This window comes from Acanthisitta chloris, unplaced genomic scaffold (genome assembly GCF_000695815.1).
Source record: "Acanthisitta chloris isolate BGI_N310 unplaced genomic scaffold, ASM69581v1 scaffold14250, whole genome shotgun sequence".
Lineage (NCBI taxonomy): Eukaryota > Metazoa > Chordata > Aves > Passeriformes > Acanthisittidae > Acanthisitta > Acanthisitta chloris.
Genome location: NW_008653533.1, coordinates 1,623 through 21,252, shown reverse-complemented (window position 1 = coordinate 21,252; position 19,630 = coordinate 1,623). Strand labels below are relative to the sequence as shown.

Here is a 19,630-nt window from a genome sequence, read left to right as displayed (position 1 = left end):
AGGAGAGCAAGTGCTTCAGGGGTAGCTGCAGAGACCACAGAAAAAGAGGACTCTGGTACTCATGTAATAATTTCAAAACCACAAGCTCCTGAAACACAAATCACTGCCAGCTGGGAGACTATTCTGAAGAAATATCCCTATGTGCTTGTCCTGCTCTTACAATGTTCTCCAGAAATGCACTTTTGGCTGGGTTCAGATTGTCAGCTAAAGAGGTCTTCAGGATGATTTACCATGAATATTCTTATATTCATTACCAATGCAGGTATTTCGGGCAACAGACTCCTGTGGCTAGCACACTCAGTGGGGGATGAATTTTTTGGAAATTAATACAAATCCTGCCTGAAAATGTCATGTTAAAGCCCAAACCTAAGTGTTCTCATGATATACCTGTATGTAATTGTAGTGATAGTGGTTCCAAGTAGCATAGTTGGAAAATATTTATAAACTCATTAAAACAACTGACAATAATCTCAGTTCAAAAGAAAGTTGGTGCCAGATTCAGCAGTAAACTGCTTTATCTGCTTAAGTGCTGCTCATGTAGTAAGGAGAAAGGTATTTCTGCTGCTGAATTCTTACAGGAAGCTCAACATAGCTCAAAGGAACTGTATTTTGGATGTGATTGAAATTTTATGCTACTTAAGTATAATAAATTCTTAAAATAATACTTCTTTTATACATTTAAAGGTTTGTGGTCACAACAGTAGTGGGATAGCTATGCTAGCCAACCTTCCTACCACAAATGTGGTTATAGCACCAAAAAGATGATTAAGTCTAACATATACTTATTCAGTAAGTGATTAAACCATCCATACCAGAAAAAGATCTTGCATGCCTCTATAAATGCATCTCCAGTAAGTTTTTTTCTAGGACTGAACATGATCTAACAGCAAGCTAAAAGTCAGCACTGCAACCCATAGATGGCAACTGCCTGTACTACAAGATAATTCTGTCTGCAGAAAGAGGAGGAAATGCATTGCTCAATGTCCAGTGTAAAGATTCTGCCACTACTCAAATAACAAGTCTTTCTATTAGAAACTACCTCTATTAGTAGAGTGAAGAGTGCTAGATCTCATTCTTTGACAGTCAAGTCAGTGAGCATGATCTGGTTATGCCCACATTATCAACTGCCTTTAAGATAGGGTGACCACATCCAGACCATCTGCCTGTCTGGAATAGTTTCTAGCCTGTGCTAACTTCTATACTATGCCCGAGAATCATCCGGGAAAATTTTGCTTCACTTGGGTCAAAGGCACAGCAGGGCCAAGGCCAAGAACTTCACAGGATAAGAGAACCATTTCTATCTCCCCCATTCCCCAAGTACCATTTACTGGTACAGAAATAATTTTCAAAGTTATTTTATTACCCAAACTGTTGCAAAACCAGAAATGACAACAAAACCCAGAAATGTCAACAATACTTTGCTGACCATCAGGCATGCCTTTCTAATGAACAGAAACATGCTACTTCACATTTATACCCTTTTTTATTCTTCAGGCCTTACAATTAATAATAGCAAGGGGAAAGTTATATTAAGAGGATCCAAAGTTCCATCAAAACAATGCTGCTACAATTATTTAGATACAGGCAACAAAATATTTCAAAACCCTCCTAAACATATGGCAGTAACATATTTCTGATAACTAATAAGAAAAAAAGATAAACCTCTTGGAATAACACACTGAAATCCCAGTTCCATCATGTTTCATGGTCAGGGTCATGTTGTTTGATAGTAGTCTTGTGGAAAAGGTTTAAAAGGAGAGCCCTTACTGATGAATAATCACATCTTTAACCTTTAATCCATTCACTGACTTCAAACAAAGCTCACACCTTTCCTAAAGTCAGTGGAAAAACTACCAAAACCTCACCTGTTACAAACCTTATGCCACAAATGTAGGCAGATCAGGTTTCACTCCACGTGTGAGTGAGAGGAAGGTGAGTACCAGACACAGCAAATGAAAACTAACCTTTTGATGATCGGAAGTGCTTGCTGGGTGCTGTGAAGCCTCTTGTCCCGTGCACGTTCACAGCTGCCACGCGGAACTGGTACCACCGGCTCGCTCGGATGTCCAGCAGCCGAACCCGCTCATCCGTAGTCTGGTGGGGAAAAGGTCATGCTTACACTTGCTCTGACATGGCTATCATCTCCCATACAACATCAGTTAGCCAGACTGAATATGCACCAGTTGCTGTATGCAGCTACCTCACCTGACTCCAACCATCATTCTGTACTGCAAAGCATTTACAGCTGTAAACAAAATTATATAACCACCCTATTTTACAATGCATTGCAGGTCTCCGGGCCCTATTTTACAATGCATTGCAGGTCTCTGAGAAAAAAAAAGTATCCTTTAGAAAACTGGTGGAGTGTTAAATTCACAAAATTAGTCTTCGAATTATCACAAACTTCACCCGTGTTTAGGGCTTAGCTGCTCAGGTGTCGATGTTTCAGGAACTTCACCCGTGTTTAGGGCTTAGCTGTTCAGGTGTTGATGTTTCAGCCCCAGCTCACAGGACTGATGTCTGCAATTCTCAGTCCTCAGAGAATCTGGGGGCCAAAATGGCTCCATGAAACCCAGCACTGTGATAAGCCACGTTGTCTAGTTCATAGGAAACATGAAACTCTCAGGTAATGAATGTATGTCTTCTTCAGACCTTTGACACTTACGTCAAAAAGACACTCATTGCCTTAACTCTTCCCTGCAGACTTTTCTCAAGTCACAGAAGATGACATTTTCTCCAACAACACCCACTGAGACTGCTAGTGTCATGAGTGCATTGTCAAAAATTCTTTGGGGAGAGCCTTGACCACTGAAATAGGGCACAAGCATTGATGCACTGTGAGCCTTTTCAGCAGAAGGTGCTTTACACATTCTTATTCTGAGCCCTGCTTTCCTCTACGGTTTTATCCCCATTAAACTTTTGAAGAGTTATCTTCTGCATTGTTTCTTTTTTTTCCTATGGTACAAACACCGGAACTCAACACAACCTCCTGTTCTTTTTTTTCCTATGGTACAAACACCAGAACTCAACACAACCTCCAGATAACCACTGAATCACTGCCAAATACTGAAGGCATAGCATTTTTATAGAACTCATCAGAAACCCATCCACTTGTGAATTTTACCTTTGCAATTACCTCTCAATTATCCCATTTTCAATTTACTTTATTGCATTTTGATTTAATTCTTTAATCAAAATAACGCACAAACCTGAACCAGATGTCATGTATATGTCTAAAAATACTATACAGTCATTACTGATTATCATTACTGACCAAACATGCGAGCTCATTAAAAATATAGTCACATCAATTTATTTTTGCAAGCCTGGTTTTCCAGAACTTCATGAAGTCTCCTTCCCTGTATAGGATTCAATGCTACTTGCAATGATGCCAAGTGGTTCCCAAAAAGGCATAGCAGAATTTCTGGATTTTGCTGCCTTCCCAATCTGTGTAAGAAAGCAGCAGCTGCTGACATAACTCAGCCAGAAACTGAGGAAGATGCTTCACTTCTCCACCAATGATATTCTTATAGAGTCCTGACAAATAAAATTTGTAAGTGGTATCCTGCACTTAGTCTCTCCATTTGGTGACAAATAAAATTTAAGGAAACAGATCTCTCATTTGTGTGTGCATGTAAAGGAAAAAGAGCCTTTCTAAACCTGCCCATTAATTGCTCTCAGACTGGTAAGTGTTGCAGACTCTGAGCCCACCACATATTGCTGCTACTCAGAGCTCTTCTCCACTCAGGTCACTGTATTTGTCTCTTCAGCTTAAGCAGCAGCAACATTGTCTGTCTTTTTTTTTTTTTTTAGCTTTAATGTCACCTATAGAGTGAATTATCACAGAATCATAGAATTTTAGGGGTTGGAATGGACCTTACAGATCATCTAATTATCACATTAATATCTCATCTAATTTAATCATAAATTATCTTATCTAATGATCTCATCCAATAAAGGGTTCCCCTAGGAAAGAAAAAGCCTACCTGAACAAAATTTGCTATTATTTTCACTTCATGGAGTACTCAACTGTGTTATTTTTCCCCTTCATGCAGGCCCACTTACTCCAGAAATTACAGATCAGACACAATGGTTAACAATATAAACTATCACTGTTACAGAAAAAAAAACCCCCAAGGATATATCCAGGCTACTGCTACAACTGAAAACAGGGCCAGGACCAATATCTAATTGTAAATAACTAGTTACAATCCTGTGAGCTTCTAAAAACACGTTCGTTGAACTTTGTTACAAGGCAAACATAATCGGAATAGACGATCCCAAATTCCTCAGCTGAGGAATCTTGTTTGTCATTATCACCACTTCAGCTATTCTGCTGGTTAAAAGACAGGATTTCAGTTGTGGTAGTTTTCTGTAGCAACCATGAAATACTGTAAAATCAAATAATCTTTCAATCTGTTACACCAAAATTATTTTATGAACATGCCTTGGACCTATTACTTGCATCATTATTTTGTTGGCAAAGCTCCTGCTAAGCTCAATGGCATCCAGAAGTGTAACTCCTGCATTATAAACTAGTTTGGCACATCTAAGCAACTTTACATAGAATTAATAAATTTCAAGAAAGAACTAAATACTACTGAGATATATTATACTAATGGTAAATAATTTTTTTGTTTAATTGCTTAGTTTAGTTAGTTCTCACTACTTAAGTATGTTTGGAGCTGAGATCATAATACTGAGTCCTTTCAGTATCTGTCATATGAATGTAAGCTCACTAAGTGGTATACTGAGTGGTACTAAATAATTAATGGCTGGATTTCATCACACACGTACAATTCTGCTTGAATATTGTGGTATACTGAGTGGTACTAAATAATTTATGGCTGAATTTCATCACACACGTACAATTCTGCCTGAATATGAGAGAAATTAAACAATCATTTTATTGCATTTTAGAAATCTAGCATATTTTTAAGAATCACAAATAAAAGAAAAAATATAACTACTCAAATCATTACAGTATCATAATTACTATTCATTTTGGCTGTGCATTACCTATTCACTTAAAACATTAATGCATTACAGTAATTACTATTCATTTTGGCTGTGCATTACTTATTTACTTAAAACATTAATGTTTGGAGCCCCTCAAATCCTAACAGGCATTCCATTTGGAATAAAATATAAATGATTCCTTGGACAAAATAATTGGCTGATATATCCACCTTTTGTACCATTCAACGTTCAGTGAAGACAAGGGAAAATCCCCATTAATTATATTAGGATACTTACTATTCATTTTGGCTGTGCATTACTTATTTACTTAAAACATTAATGTTTGGAGCCCCTCAAATCCTAACAGGCATTCCATTTGGAATAAAATATAAATGATTCCTTGGACAAAATAATTGGCTGATATATCCACCTTTTGTACCATTCAACGTTCAGTGAAGACAAGGGAAAATCCCCATTAATTATATTAGGATACAACTTTACATAAGAGCAGCATGTCATCTTAATGACATAACCTGGAGAATACAGATAACAGCTTGACACTCCTTCTCACATGTGCATTTCAGGTCCAAGGGACAACAGGCCACCTCCAGCAGCCAGGAAGAAGCAAGTTGTTGGGTTTTCAGGTGAGAATTTGGTTGAGACTTGTCTAGAGCCGCTCCATTTAGAAAGCACTGACAATTCTACTCCTTTCCCAGCAGTGCTGTTTAAACCCTGAGCACTAGCCTGAAAATAGTCCCCTCATCCCATCCTTCAAAAGGGGATTATCTGCTATTCTCTTCAAAATGCCCACAGAAATCTCCCTCTATTGCTCATACAACTAACTAATGATTAAAGTACTTGCCCAGAGCATGGATGAACCTATCTTCAATCCCATCCTTTGTATGAGAGGCTTGGGGAAAATATTCCCTAGCATCTTGGATATTGCATGCTACTTAGAATTAGAACCTGTTCTACACTAACAGGCAAAACTGTTGCTTGGAGAAAGAATGGCTGAGAGTTACAACTTCTTGTTAGGGAAAGGTGGGATTAGTTAGGACTGGAAGGGAGAAGAAAGAGAATATATGACCCAGCAGCATAGCAGTTTGGCCATTCAGGTGAGAATGTTGTGTTGCCATTCCAAGGGTTTTTTTCTCTTTTATCTGTCTATATATATGTATGTGTATGTAAAAAAACTGGTGAAAGAATGTCTTCATAGCAAAGCCTTTTACAGAGGACTCTCCCCCATTCAAGGATTACAGTAATCAATGAACTCTTTGACTGTGTTCATTCCCTTTCTTTCACACTATCAGTCCTGGACTCCTTTCTCTAGTGCAAAGGTTTAATAGCAAAGGGAGAGTACAGCCTAACCCTGCTGAGTTCACAGCTCTACCCCTCTGCAAACAACACACGGTGATAAAAGATTTTGCAGTTCAGAGAGGGAAGAGATACCATCCAGGGTATCTGAACAGCTGAGTTTGTTTCCTCTGATACAAAAGAAACCTGACAGTGCTGTATCCACTACCCTATCAAGGGACAGCAGACCTCCCCTAATTCATGTGCCACACAAGGTGGGCACTCTCTAAGATTGCTTAACAAAGCAAACCCCTCCTGGGAGATGGAGAAAGAAACCTTTAGTGTACAGCACTGGTGGTTAGCACCAGCAGGGATTTCTCACTGTCAAGGGCTGAGAACCTTCTTGTGTTCCTCAGAACCAGAACTTTAGGTGTCTTAGAAACTTTAAGTTTTAAAAATGTTTAATTGTCCACAGAGTTTAGACAACACCAAGCTGAAGCACTAAGGTCGATCACAATCAAGTTACTGCTAAATAGTGCCCTTCACTTGTTTTAATAATGGAATAAACTAGTAAATGTATTTCATTATTGACTGCCCATAGTATACATATGTGTGTGCGCATATGTGTGCATACACACACCTAAACTTGACTCCATTCACACAACACAGATGTGTTCTGCCTGAAAATAACTGACCTGGCATATTTGAATTAACTTAATTATATTAAAATGAATAAATACTTGAATTTCCCACAGAAACAGTAATACTACTATTTTGAGAAAGTGTTAGCACCAAACAGAATGATGTTTGTTCACAAGACATGGAGCTCTCTCAGAGGATAGTGCAGCAGTTCCTTCTCTAAATCTTAAGATACAGTAGTGTAGGAAAATTGATATAACACTTAGGACACAGTACATCCTAGCCAACTAGGCTAATTAGCATCTTAGTTCCCACAGTGTTTATAGCAACCAATGGAAATTAGTAAAATGGCTAATTATATCAATTTTTTCCCAAAAATGTGCAGTAAAAGCCAAGTTAAAAAATCCCTCCTTCCTGAAGTGAAAAATAAGTAAAATTGTTTGCAATGTGTTTGCTTTCTTTATATACTTGGAGAGTAAAATAGTGTATAAATAGATTGAGCCTTCTTCCTTAAAAAGAAAACACAAAAAAAGACCTGATGATATGATACAATACGCAGGAAAAAAATTATCCAAAATTATTTTTTCATTACAAAGTAAAAATTTATGTGAGACATGAGAAATTACTTGTAAATTAGCTCCTGTAAAGTCAGTAGAAAACAGCAAGGTTTTTTGAAAACACACACCTTCAAGCTATTGAAAATTGTAACCTCATTTCTTGTTGGACAGACAATAAAAATAAAATATTGTATGAGGAACTCTGATAAAATATTACAAATTTTCTTATAAGAAGATGGAAATAATAACTTTGTATAGTTATACTACATATACATATACATAGGCATAAAGAAATTCAGATCCTCACCCATGGCCTTTCTGATCTTCGACTGCTTTTTACACAGTCTGTGGCTTAAGTTGCAGAGTAATGCAAGAGCCAGCAGCATTTACCTTGGACTGAGATGCTCTAGGAGTTCTCAGCTGAATGGCTGAGGTCTTCTCAGCTTTTGCCTATAATGAAGGTCTCATAGCCCAATGTTTTGGAATCATACAAGAAAAAATCTCAGTTATAAAGACAAGAAAAGCCTGGAGGCTGTGCACACAGTCACTTTAGTCAAACTGGATATCCATCCTTGCTGCTGATGTTGCAAAATAAATTCTTTTGCATGCAGCCAAACAAATTTGACTGCCTGGTGGGATGTCTAAAACTACAAACACCATGGAGATACACAGCTCTATAGAGACAGAAATTCTGATTACTAGCACCCCTCAAGGGTGCCCAGCCTGCATGTCCCATAAGGTATACACAGTTCACAAAGCCAGTCAGGCATCCTGAAGTATGCTTTGAACTGACATTCCCAGTGGGGTCCATCACACAATCAAATTTGTGTCTCTTGTGATGCAGAAGGGACAGCGAAGTTGTCAGAAAGATGTCAGTTGGAGGAGGCTTCTCCTGCCACAGTGATTAACTCAGCCCCTTCTGCCCACGTTTAACAGACCCCCAGGAAAGGCAGCTGTCAGGGTTCTTACTGCTCTTGCACAGGAACACATTTCTGAAACACCCTCTCCTGTAGATCCACTGCAAGGCAGGGGTTCATATATGTTCCACTACTGTGGAGCATACATAGTGCATGCTTCCAGAAATGTGCATGAGGCCTGTTTCTGGGATGAGAAAAAGCACATCAGTGTGATACCTTTGCAGTCTGGATCCACCAGCCAGAAGAGCTGAGCTTCTACAGTCTAGCACATATACATGGCACGGTGACAGAGGGGAATAATTCAGATCTGGCTCATTTTTGCTACATGGTACTTTCCTGGTAGCAAAGGCTGGAGGTTGCTTGCTGGATATGGAGAATGCAGTTCAAGACCTGCACCTCAGCTGAGAGGCAATAGCTAAGCCAGAGAGACTTTACCAGGTCGACCTGCACCTCAGCTGAGAGGCAATAGGTAAGTCAGAGAGACTTTACCAGGTTTGGAGGTGTGCACGTTCTCTTGGGCTTGCACAAGCAGGGTTTGGTGCCAGGCTGTGCTGCAGGTGGCTTTTTCTGAGCAAGACTGTAACACATGACAGCTCCCTGTAGCACCACATTGAAGCTAAGAAATTCACTTCCAAGCATTCAGTTTCACAAGCTTGACGTTATTTTAGGATAGGACTTTCCTACACAAACTGAATTGATAATGAACACAAATGGCCATGGAATTTAAATCCCTTACTTTATCTTGTGGATGGTTCTACTTATTCTCTCTTTTCTTTTTTTCCTAGCTATAATGACATTTTGCAGATCTTCTCAAAATCAGCATTTTACTTTTCCTGTCAGCAGGGATGAGGGTGAAGCAATAAGATAAACGATTGGAATTCTGCCATCCAGGTGGACTGTCAGCACGTTAAAAAAACAGATTGAAACTGGGAAGGAACTAAGTGAAAATTTATGCTCTGTTGGCTGCTTCTCATTAAGAAACATTTGCTCATGAATCTTACATTTTCAGTCTGGATTGCACTGAGTGATAAGAGCATGACATCATAGATTATTCCAAACTGGGAGGGTCACATCTGAAAAAAAAGCAACTTTACAAAGAATAAAGGCTTTAGCTCTTTTTATTTTCCACTGTTTTATTTTTTTTAAATAGCCTTTTCACCACTTTTATTTCTTGTCTTTTGATACGACCCAAGCCATGCCTTGAACACTGTGACGAGTCTCACTGACCTCAAAAGGACTCTCGTTTATGTCCTTCCTTCAATGGATTTCGGTCTCTAATTCTATATTTTTCAAGAGACTTGTGGCTTTCAGAGACTTTGGAATTCCCATCAGAATAGATCATAAACATGTGCTTACAAGAAAGTGCCACCCACCGGCCTTGTGAAAATCAGGCCTCTAGCTAGTTCCATAGCATTTTATCTAGAGAGCAAACCTCAAAAATTAACTGCTTTTGAAAGCATAAACCTCTGGGTATTTTGAGTGTGAGCTTCTCCATCTGTAAATGATCTAACCCTTCTCTGATCTAAAGAGGACCTTGAGATCATGGTCTGGAAGCTACAGATCCATGTCACTTACTAAGAACTGACCTGTGCCACAGTTTGCCAGTTAGTAGCATCATCCTCACTTGGATGGATTCCTTGATTCCACCTCCTCTGAACAACATAGATCACAGGCTCAATGGAAATATTGAATTTTGAAGACCACTTCACCTCTAGGTCTCCAGACTGATGTTCTATGAATTTTAATTCTTTACGGGGTTTCAGTGGAACACCTGCAAGAGGAACATAAAGACAAAAATATATGAGCAATTTACAAGAAGCAATTAGTCCATATGTAGATGATGCTGTATAAAAAACTAATAAAAATAAAAAGATTATTGGTCAGAAAGAGGGCAAAAAGGGGGGAATGGTTAGGCTGATAAGCATGGGAGTTTCAGAAGTGTTCATATCTGACCTATCTCTGCTACTGTGAAAGCTTTTTTTAAAAAAAGTCTTCAAAATTATTTATTTTATTAAAAAACTAAATTATCTTAAGGTTGTAAGCTAAAACTGATCTCACAGAAAACACTTCCCAAATGTGCTTTGATAACCTGGAGATAGATCACTTTGATCCCAAGCAGGATAAGCTATACCTGTTGTTCAGTTATTCACCTAGTTTGTCCTTAAACACACTGAAGGACAAAATTTCCACAGCAGCACATAGGAAGCAATGCATTGCTTCTCTATCTTTACTATGAGAAAGGTGTCTCACTACCTTGCTTAGTCTCCTCCACTGCATTTTAAACTCAATACTGATCCAGGATGTTCATGGACCACGCGGAACAGATTCTTTATTTCATCTATGGAGAAGCTTTTTATATACTGCAAGGCTGTTATCATGCCTCTGAATGTTTTCTTCTTCAGTCTAATAAGCACAGTGCACTCCATTTCCCCTTTAAGCATGTGTTTTTAGACCTCTGTTCATTCTTGCATTTATCTCTGGAGACTCTCCAGTTGGCCCACAGCCTTTCTCCTGAGTTAAGCCTAAAACTGGAGACAATGTTTAAGCTTTTAGACTAGTGAAGCATGATTATTTCACACATCTTACATTAGTCTGATGTACTTTGGAAAGCTGTTTAATTTCTCCATGGCAGCATGATCCTATTGACTCACATATTGTATGAGGTGCCACCCTCCACTCTTCCCTAAAGATCTGAGAAGGGTAATTCCAAGACATCTTGAAGAGATATATATAATGTATATTGTCAAATTGCTACATTTCAGAGACAAAGATGTCTTTCTAAAATATTACTGTGATTTCTCATTACACAAGTGACACCAAAGGACTGTTATTTTTGTTGCTTATTATGTTGCTAATAACACCTTTTTGAAAACATCGGCAGTAGCTTGAAGGAAAAACAATTCTTCAAATTTGGCAGCTTTTGATTAACTCAGCAAATCAAGTGTTAGATACATTTCTCCACACAGACTTTAGAAATGCATATATTTGAGTGTGCAGCATTTTGTCACTTCAGGATATGTCAAAAATAAGATTTCTATGCTGACATGTAAACCTTCTTAGTAATTTGTCATATGTACTTTAGTTATTATATGGGTGTCCACATAAGTCCAGCTGTATGTATTGGTTCACTAAATTGTTTCTCATTTCAGTCTGCCACAGATGGCAGAATTTCCTCACGGGAACAAATCACTTTTATATTTTAAGATGTCTTCTCCTAAATCACAGAATCAATTAGGTTGGAAAAGACCTCTGAGATCATCAAGTCCAATCTATGATCAAATACCATGTCAGCTAGACCACAGCACTAAGTACCACATCCAGTCTTTCCTTAAACACCTCCAGGGATGGTGACTACACCACCTCCCTGGGAAGTCCAATCACACTTTGATGTACAACCTGAAGCTCCCCTGGTGCAGTTTAAGATTATGTCCTCTTATCCTGTTGCTAGCTGCCTGGGAGAAGAGGCAGACCCCACCTGGCTACAAACTCCTTTCAGGCTCACCCCTGAGCCTCCTGTTCTCCAGGCTAAACAACCCCAGCTCCCTCAGCCACTCCTCGTATGACTTCTGCTCCAGACCCTTTCCCAGCTTCCCTGTGTTTCTCTGGACCTCTGGCTCCAGCACCTCAATGTCTTCGTTGAAGTGAGGGGTCCAGAAATGGACACAGTACTTGAGGTGTGACCTCACCAGTGTTGAGTACAGGCACTGTGCTCCCTAGTACTGTACTTCCTAGTCCTACTTCTGATTAAACAATTAGCTACAAATAAATAAAAGTTGATCTTGTAGTTCCTGAAGAAACCTAAAATCAACCTGAAGAAAATCCAGTACTTAAATCTGGTTATCACAACAGTTTAGATCCTGGATATCCTTCAACAGCCTACAGTCTTAGTCTACTAGAACAAACAGCACCAAACATGTCAGTTTGGATTTCCACATTTGAAAATCCTGCTTTAATCATGATATACAATAATCCTACAATTTGCATGTTAAGAAAATTTCCATCTGCTTTGCATTAGGGGCAGTTGGATTCACTTGATTGCAAGTATCTCAGCCTCTCTGGTGTTACGTAATTGTGTACAGATGGAGCACAGCAGCGCAAACAATGAGAACACAGCACAAGTGCATTTTAAAATACTTTTGTAGAACCAGCACCATCAATTCAATATCCAGATGTGGAGATCCAATTACTCTTCAATGTGCTTTTTATTATGTAAATGGTCAGCCCTTTCATCGTGCTGGAACAAATTAGTCCTCTGAAGTCTGCAGTGCTTAACCAAAGAATTCAAATCACTGATTGCTGGATGTATGCAATAGCAGAGTCCAGGAAAAGCATTTCTAAAGGTGTCTTTCAAATAGCACATGCATCTCTGTGCCATGAAAAGTACACATCTGTCCATCAAAAAAATCTGTATCTTAGCTGTCAGCTCCCCAAGAATACAGAGTTCCCATGAAAGACTTTTGGACAGTAAACAGTACATTCATGGCATCAGTAAAACTGTAAACACAGTTGTTTAAGGACTCAGAGACAGACACTTTTAAAACTGCACACTATGTTTTTAACAAAAAACTCTTTTTAAGTATGACAAGAGCCTTTAAACTGTGAGTGACCATGTGGCCCCAGCCACCTTATTATGATATTTCCATACCATCATATCCTTTAAATGTCATAATCTTCTCTTCACAATTTACCTTTTTTTTGCAGTTTGTTTTGCTGTATGGATTGTTCCCTTACACATTTCAGAAAAAACTAGTTAGGTGAGTTTAGACAGCATGAACCTTAAGTAGGTGCATCATCACATCTGAGAGACCACTGACTTCTGAACAGGAAAAAGGTGATGGGTAATTTTTTCAGCTGTCACCAGCTGAACTGTAGAAGAAGATACATGTCCTTGTCCTTACTCAGGGATGCATATACACACATTAGACAAAGTGAATCTGGCCACACATTTTCCATTCCCTTCTCTTCCTTCCTTTTTTCTTGTTTTTTTCAAACTGTTTAGTTTCTATGCAGAACTATTGCTATCTCTAAAGTTCCAAATCTACTTTAGACAATTACTGTTATTCATAATACTGTCATGTCCACATAGAAAAAATAATTAAGTAGGCCATGGAGAAGGGACACTTTCTGAAGTCCTTCACCAGCTGAGACAGCATAAAGAAGAGGAGTGAGGCTGTTGACAGAAGAATAGGAGAAAATATTTGCTATCTTATGTAAAGGGGCATAAATATGTGAAGATGATGTAAAAGATTAGTAATACTCCTAACAAAGTTGAAAAAATACAGTGAAAATGGACTTGTTTTGTTAATCCAACAGCATTTGTTATAGGTCTTTGGTGGCAGCACACTTACATAAATACTCTTTTTGGATTGGGCTTTAGCACTCAGTACTAGAGGGCAAATTCAGTTTATTAATCCAGCAAATCAGATGGGAATTTTATATCTGCTGTTTTAACTACTCTCCAGGGCTTGATCAACAGTAAAACTATAGGAACTTCCATAGACTTTTAGATTGAATCTGAGTTCATTTTCAAGCTGTGAGTGTTGTCAAAAAGATAAGAATAAGTACTAAAGTTATTCACTGGATCTTAGTCATGCTTGCAGAGTTTGCTCTTCCTTAGTGACAGGAAGGTCATTTACCCCTGGAGGAAATGAATAGCAAGCCTGCTCTGCTTCTATTTGTCCTTTGTTGCAGAAAGACAGGTTGAAGAGGCTAATTAGCTGAATTCATCAGCTGAGAAGGCAGTAGGGTATTAAGCTTGTCCTTCCTCTGCAAGACATATATGCTCTTACAAGCAAGCACCTCCTGCAGATTGGTGATAAGATGTTAGGGAAGGGTAGTTCTGCTCCTATATAATCAGGCTGAACAGTAGTAGACCTTCCAGTGTGTGGTAACACAATGTATCATACCCTGTCATATCCTGCATCAGCTCCAAAAGCATGTCATCTTGTTTTATTTGTTTGCTTGTTTGTTTGCTTTTACCTTTCCTAGCTGTTACATTTACTGGAATGCTTTGTAGCTGTGGCATGGAGCTTGACCCTGTAAATCATTACATATACAACTGTTTATCACTCTGGTCATTTGTCCCAAGAAGATGAAAAAAATGAGTAATCCATTTTAATAATTTTCATTTTGTAAGATGCTGTGTATTAGAGTGTATTAATACCTTATAGTTTTAAAGGGGCTGCTCTAAAAGATCTTGGAAACAAGGGAATTTCCATTCTGCACTGGAAATCTGGATCACAGTGTGGCCTCCTGTTCAAAATACTTTGAGTATTATCCTCATAAGTTTTATGTTTACTCAACCTCAATGACTTCTATATCAAATTTTCTCCATTTCTGTGAATAAATAAGACAGTGCTTCCTGATGGCCCACCCTGTGCACTCTAAAACAGGATTCAAAAGTCAAAGCTCATTATTTCTGACATACATTCTCATCACCAGGGACACCGAAAAAGATTCATTAACATTTCAGTTAAAACAACGAACTTAAAAATAAAATCACCTTTTTCTTCATATATCTTAGCACGTTTCCATCCACAGATGGAAATAAGTATGGATTCAGACATAAGCCTGGAGCTCAGTGCAGAGTTCTGCTGATTAGGCACCCACAGAGAGCCCATGCTAACTGATTAATAACTGAATAACTGAACAATATTTATTTTTTATCACTGACATAAAGAGAATGGATTTCTAACAAAACATACCAACCGTGTGGAACCAGAATGTACCTTTCACAAATGCTTACTCTTCTGCATTAGGAGCACATTTTTCAAATATTTCCATGTATAAAGCTTTTCTAAAATCCAATAAATTAAAATCTGGAGTCTGTCTAAGCAAATAATTTCTTAGCCTCTGTGTTCTTGTTGAAGGATGTCAAAGAAAACCTTCCCACAGATTCTCAGGACGCAAATCAATTAAAAAATTTTGGATAAGATTGCCTTAGATTTAAATAATATGTGGATATTATAATCTTTCACTATTTTGTTCTTAGGTCATTAAGAACACAAGTGCCAAATATACTGCACTGATTTGTTCTTTTAACATTATCTCACACTTTCTACTTGGTAATCAGTTCTACCTGTTTGGCTTAGAGACATAGATGTTATTTGTGATTAATAAGGCTTGAAGTATTTATTGTTAAATATTTTCCTGCTGCATTCTCTCTCATCTGCATCAAATTAAGTGAGATTTCACCTAAATTGGCAAGTTTGTTCTGCTTAAGATGATTCATAATAGCCACATGTTTACATTCCACAGATTTCCAGACATGGGCTTCACAAAGGGGGGAAAAAAATCAGAAACTTAAGCAACATTTTTCTCTGGCTTTTCACCCTTTCAGTGTGCAGCCACATCTCTACAGACACCTCTTCTTTTTCTTGCCATCCATACAAACTCCCAGAAAATGAAGGTCCTGGTTTTCCAGGAGACTTTGTTATTAGCCCAGTGTGAGTGCATATTAATAATCTTTACCTTTGTACAGATTTTTTGGAACTTGGCATGTATGACCACATCCATTGGAACAGCATTTCTTCACTCCAGAACATTCACTATCAGCTTCACAGCTTTCAACACAGGCAGCTGCAAAACCACTGGCCTTTTCAGGTGCTGGGCAGTCCCCTTGCTTCACAGACAGGATATACTTAAGGAATTCACAGCTAGTTAGGCATTCATAATTCTTCTTGGGGAAAAGAGGCTAAAAGGGGAAAAAAAAGAAGTGTATAATGTTTTCAGTGGGAACAGCGACATAAAAAAAAAAAAACATCAAAAAACTCCAACACCACTGAAGAAAAAATGTTGTAAGTTTTCCAAGTCCTCCTAAAGGAAAAGTCAGATTTTCAGCTTTTGCAAGACTATCCCTTAAGATTTAGATGTTCAAGCCACTTCTAAAAAAGCATTCCAAGTACAGAATGATGAATTCCCTCAAGTAAGACTACCATATTCAATGGAATAATGTTGTTTGTATCTTCCAGCTTTCCCTTGTTTTCCTCACATTGGCTGGCTACAAAGTTGCTCAATGACAGATTAAAAGCATTCCCAAAACAAAGGGAAAGCAATGATCAGACAGTTTGCTTTTTTGTAGTACCCCACATTCCTCCCTCTGTACTTTATAACACTTCCCCCACAGTATCTGATGTAATGCCACTCTAGATGCATAAGTATAACCTTGTTTCATTATACTGTTTGAACTAAGTTGGCTAAAATTTTGCAGCATCTTTATGTTCTTGCTGGTGTATTAGTAATTGTATTACTCTTCATGGAACTGGAACTAAATTTCTGATAAAATGATCAGCAGAAAATACAAAGTAAAATAAGCCTTAAATATATTGATTAAAGATCAAAGTTAATGCTACTTTGAGAAATCTAGTCCCTGATATGTAAGAAGTTGCTTCTATGCATAGAGATTTTATAGCATGCATACTACTCAGAGGTTTGCAAGGTCCACTTAAAATTGTATTAAAAATAGCATCTAGAACCCTGCAGAGAATATCGTGTGTGACATGAGGATTCCATCTCCTCTTTGTTAGTTTGGTGCAGAACCAGCTAGAGTGATTCCACCAAAGCCATTGGTGGAACTGAAGATGGGCAATCCATGTAACTGGGGTTGTCTGCAGCTGTCCTTTCTATCCTAGAGCAACCAAAAAACTTCCACCCTGACAGACCTGATTTACAGGTTCCTAAGCCTACACAGGAATTATAACCCACTCTCCGTCCTATTATTATTCATGTAACTTCTGGAACTTCCTTCCATATTCAAATGCTTTACTTTCTTGTTTTTACTGTTCTTGTATTTCTGGCACATTGAGGAAGACTCTGCTCTTAGGGAGGCCCAGGTGTTCACAGACCGTGTGTCAGTTTTTTCTCCAAAGTCACTGTGGTCCAAGAATGCGCTGCTAGATTTTCTCTTCTGTCTTTTCCAACAGAACAGTCCAGAATCTTTGAATGGGCTTTTAAGGATGCATTTGGGTGTTATAGGCTTAACCAGTCTAAAGGCTGCCAAAACAAGCAGTCCCTATGTCTCCTATTGACCCCAGTAATTCTTGGACACACACTCCTGCTGCTCCCCCATTGGAATGCACCTGATCTCATGTAACCATGTAGCCAGTTAAAAAGCTAAACCAGCAGGAAACTGGAAAAAGAAGTCAGATAAACTATCTACTTTTCTTCTTCACACATAAGGTGCTCTATAACATTCAGTAGACAAGAAGTGACATACCAAGAAAGGTCCTTGAGAAACACAAAACTAAATTGGTGCTTCCAGATTTTTTACAAAATCAAAAAGATTGAAAACACACAGGAAAACAGCCTCCTTTTACTCCCTCAATGTCTATGCAGTATACATGAGCCTCAGAGAAAGGAAAGTGGTCCCAGGCTTTTGTGCGTGTGAAGCTAATTTCAAATCCTAAAACATCACAAATTTGCAGCTACTTAATTAAAAATGTTATAGCTCCCTGAGGCATAATACGTCCTCGAGGCTTCTCCTCCTCACCCTATTTCACAGCTCATTTTTCAGTTAGCTGCTAAATGTGCTGCTCTTCATTATGGGCCTTTGAAGTTCTAAATTTAGCTTCAACCACAAAACACTAATCAAAGAAGGATGCTCACTGGTTTTAACTACAATAGAACAGTGTTCTACAAATGTTTTCCTTTTAAACCAATTTTATACATATTTTCACCCATATCTGGAAACACAGCCAGAATGAGGAGTGATATACAAGAACAACATAAATTAGATCCACTAAAACTGCTTTATTATACTACTCTAGAGTTTTGTTTCTGAGGAAGCAGCAAAAAATCTGGGTTAAAAAACTCTTACAAGACTTGGTTTTCATGAACAACTTTGACTTTGTCTTCTGATGTAATTACATAGATCAGTAATTCGGTAATCTTTATTTTTTTAGTTGAAATTACTGTTTTTACTAATCATTTTCATGATGCTTAAAATCATTTAAACATAAGACATCTTTTATACCAGAAAAAGAGTGTCCACAGTAAAGAGAAAGGGGTTAAATCAGTACATCAATTAAGGTAACCTCTATTTTTTAATTGGGAAATGTTAAAGTCTTCATAATCACTCACTTTAATAAATTTATATGTTTCTACTGATTTAGTTTCAATAAAGCAACTTTCTATTAAGATGGTATTTCCATTTTGAACTAAAAAGCACTTAAGGACTGTAACAGCTGACTTCCACCAACTCAGCAGAGCCATGTTTTAAATCCAATAAAACCATCTTCTTTGTTCTAGTTTAATTGATTCAGGTTTGCTTATTCACATAGTATCATAGTATGTTATGGGGTTGAAATGGACCTTAGAGATCATCTAGTCCTAGTCCTCTCTGCCCTGGGCAGAGACACCTCCCACTAAACCAGGCTGCTCAAGGCTTTATCCAACCTGGCTTTGAACACTGCCAGGGTTGGGGCATCCACAACCTCCCTAGGCAACCTGTTCACAGATTATTCTAAAACATGATTCAAAACCAGGAAAGCCATCCCTTCTAGCTACCCTGCACAAGGATTTTTCATACAGTGACATCTTATCTTTTAAACAAAGACATTCTTTCTTACACATGGCCAGAAAAGATAAAAGGGCAAGTGGTAAAAATAGCACCTTACAGGAGGGATTTAACAGCACCTTCTGAGAGATACCATGTGTGACTGGATTGAGTCTTAAAGCTTCAAGCTGAGACAAATCATTTGGTCAGAAAAACAATTTTTAATTTTTTTTAAAAAACTCAGACTTAATATAGCTATATTGTTATTTGTTTATCCTTTCACATGAAGGCAGATGCTGTAAAAATACCACGGTTTTCAGCTGTCTCCTTGAAGCTAATAATTTAAATGAGACTATTAGAACAAAGTGAGAAAGTGTGCCCTTGGGCTGACATACCTCACAGAAGCTTTGGCAATGGCTTTTCTTCAGGTCCCAGGACTCTTTGCAGGGCTCCAAGCACTAGGAAGAATCAAGAGGCAGAGAAGTGTCAGGAAGAGAATGAAATACACAACCACAAATGATACCATTTCTTCTCCAGCTGTTTGTTTGGCCCACAGGAACTTAATAATCCACTTCTCCAGGGAAGAAGATTGTCATTGAGTCATGGTGTCAGAGCAAGGTCGTGACAAGTCATGGTTGGATTACAAGAAATATTTTCAGTATTTCTTACTGCACAGGGCAATCGACTCACTTGTTTATATGCCATCCTGTTTTTCACCTTATTGAATCTAGATCTTAATAGCATTTAATGCAATGTCACTGGATCAGAGAGAC

General features: G+C 38.2%; 1 protein-coding gene across 1 annotated transcript in view; it reads right to left on the bottom strand.

The window, feature by feature from the left end:
- KAL1 (Kallmann syndrome 1 sequence) overlaps nucleotides 1-19,315 on the bottom strand; it is a gene marked incomplete at its 5' end in the record, with an annotated part of 59,324 nt that extends 40,009 nt beyond the window's left edge. Inside the window, 4 exons of the mRNA XM_009081510.1 lie at nucleotides 1,965-2,094; nucleotides 9,952-10,136; nucleotides 15,836-16,058; nucleotides 19,253-19,315. Of these exons, the coding sequence (XP_009079758.1) occupies nucleotides 1,965-2,094; nucleotides 9,952-10,136; nucleotides 15,836-16,058; nucleotides 19,253-19,315 (601 nt within the window). The remainder of the gene's footprint in view (nucleotides 1-1,964; nucleotides 2,095-9,951; nucleotides 10,137-15,835; nucleotides 16,059-19,252) is intronic.
- Between the last annotated feature and the right edge of the window lie 315 nt (nucleotides 19,316-19,630).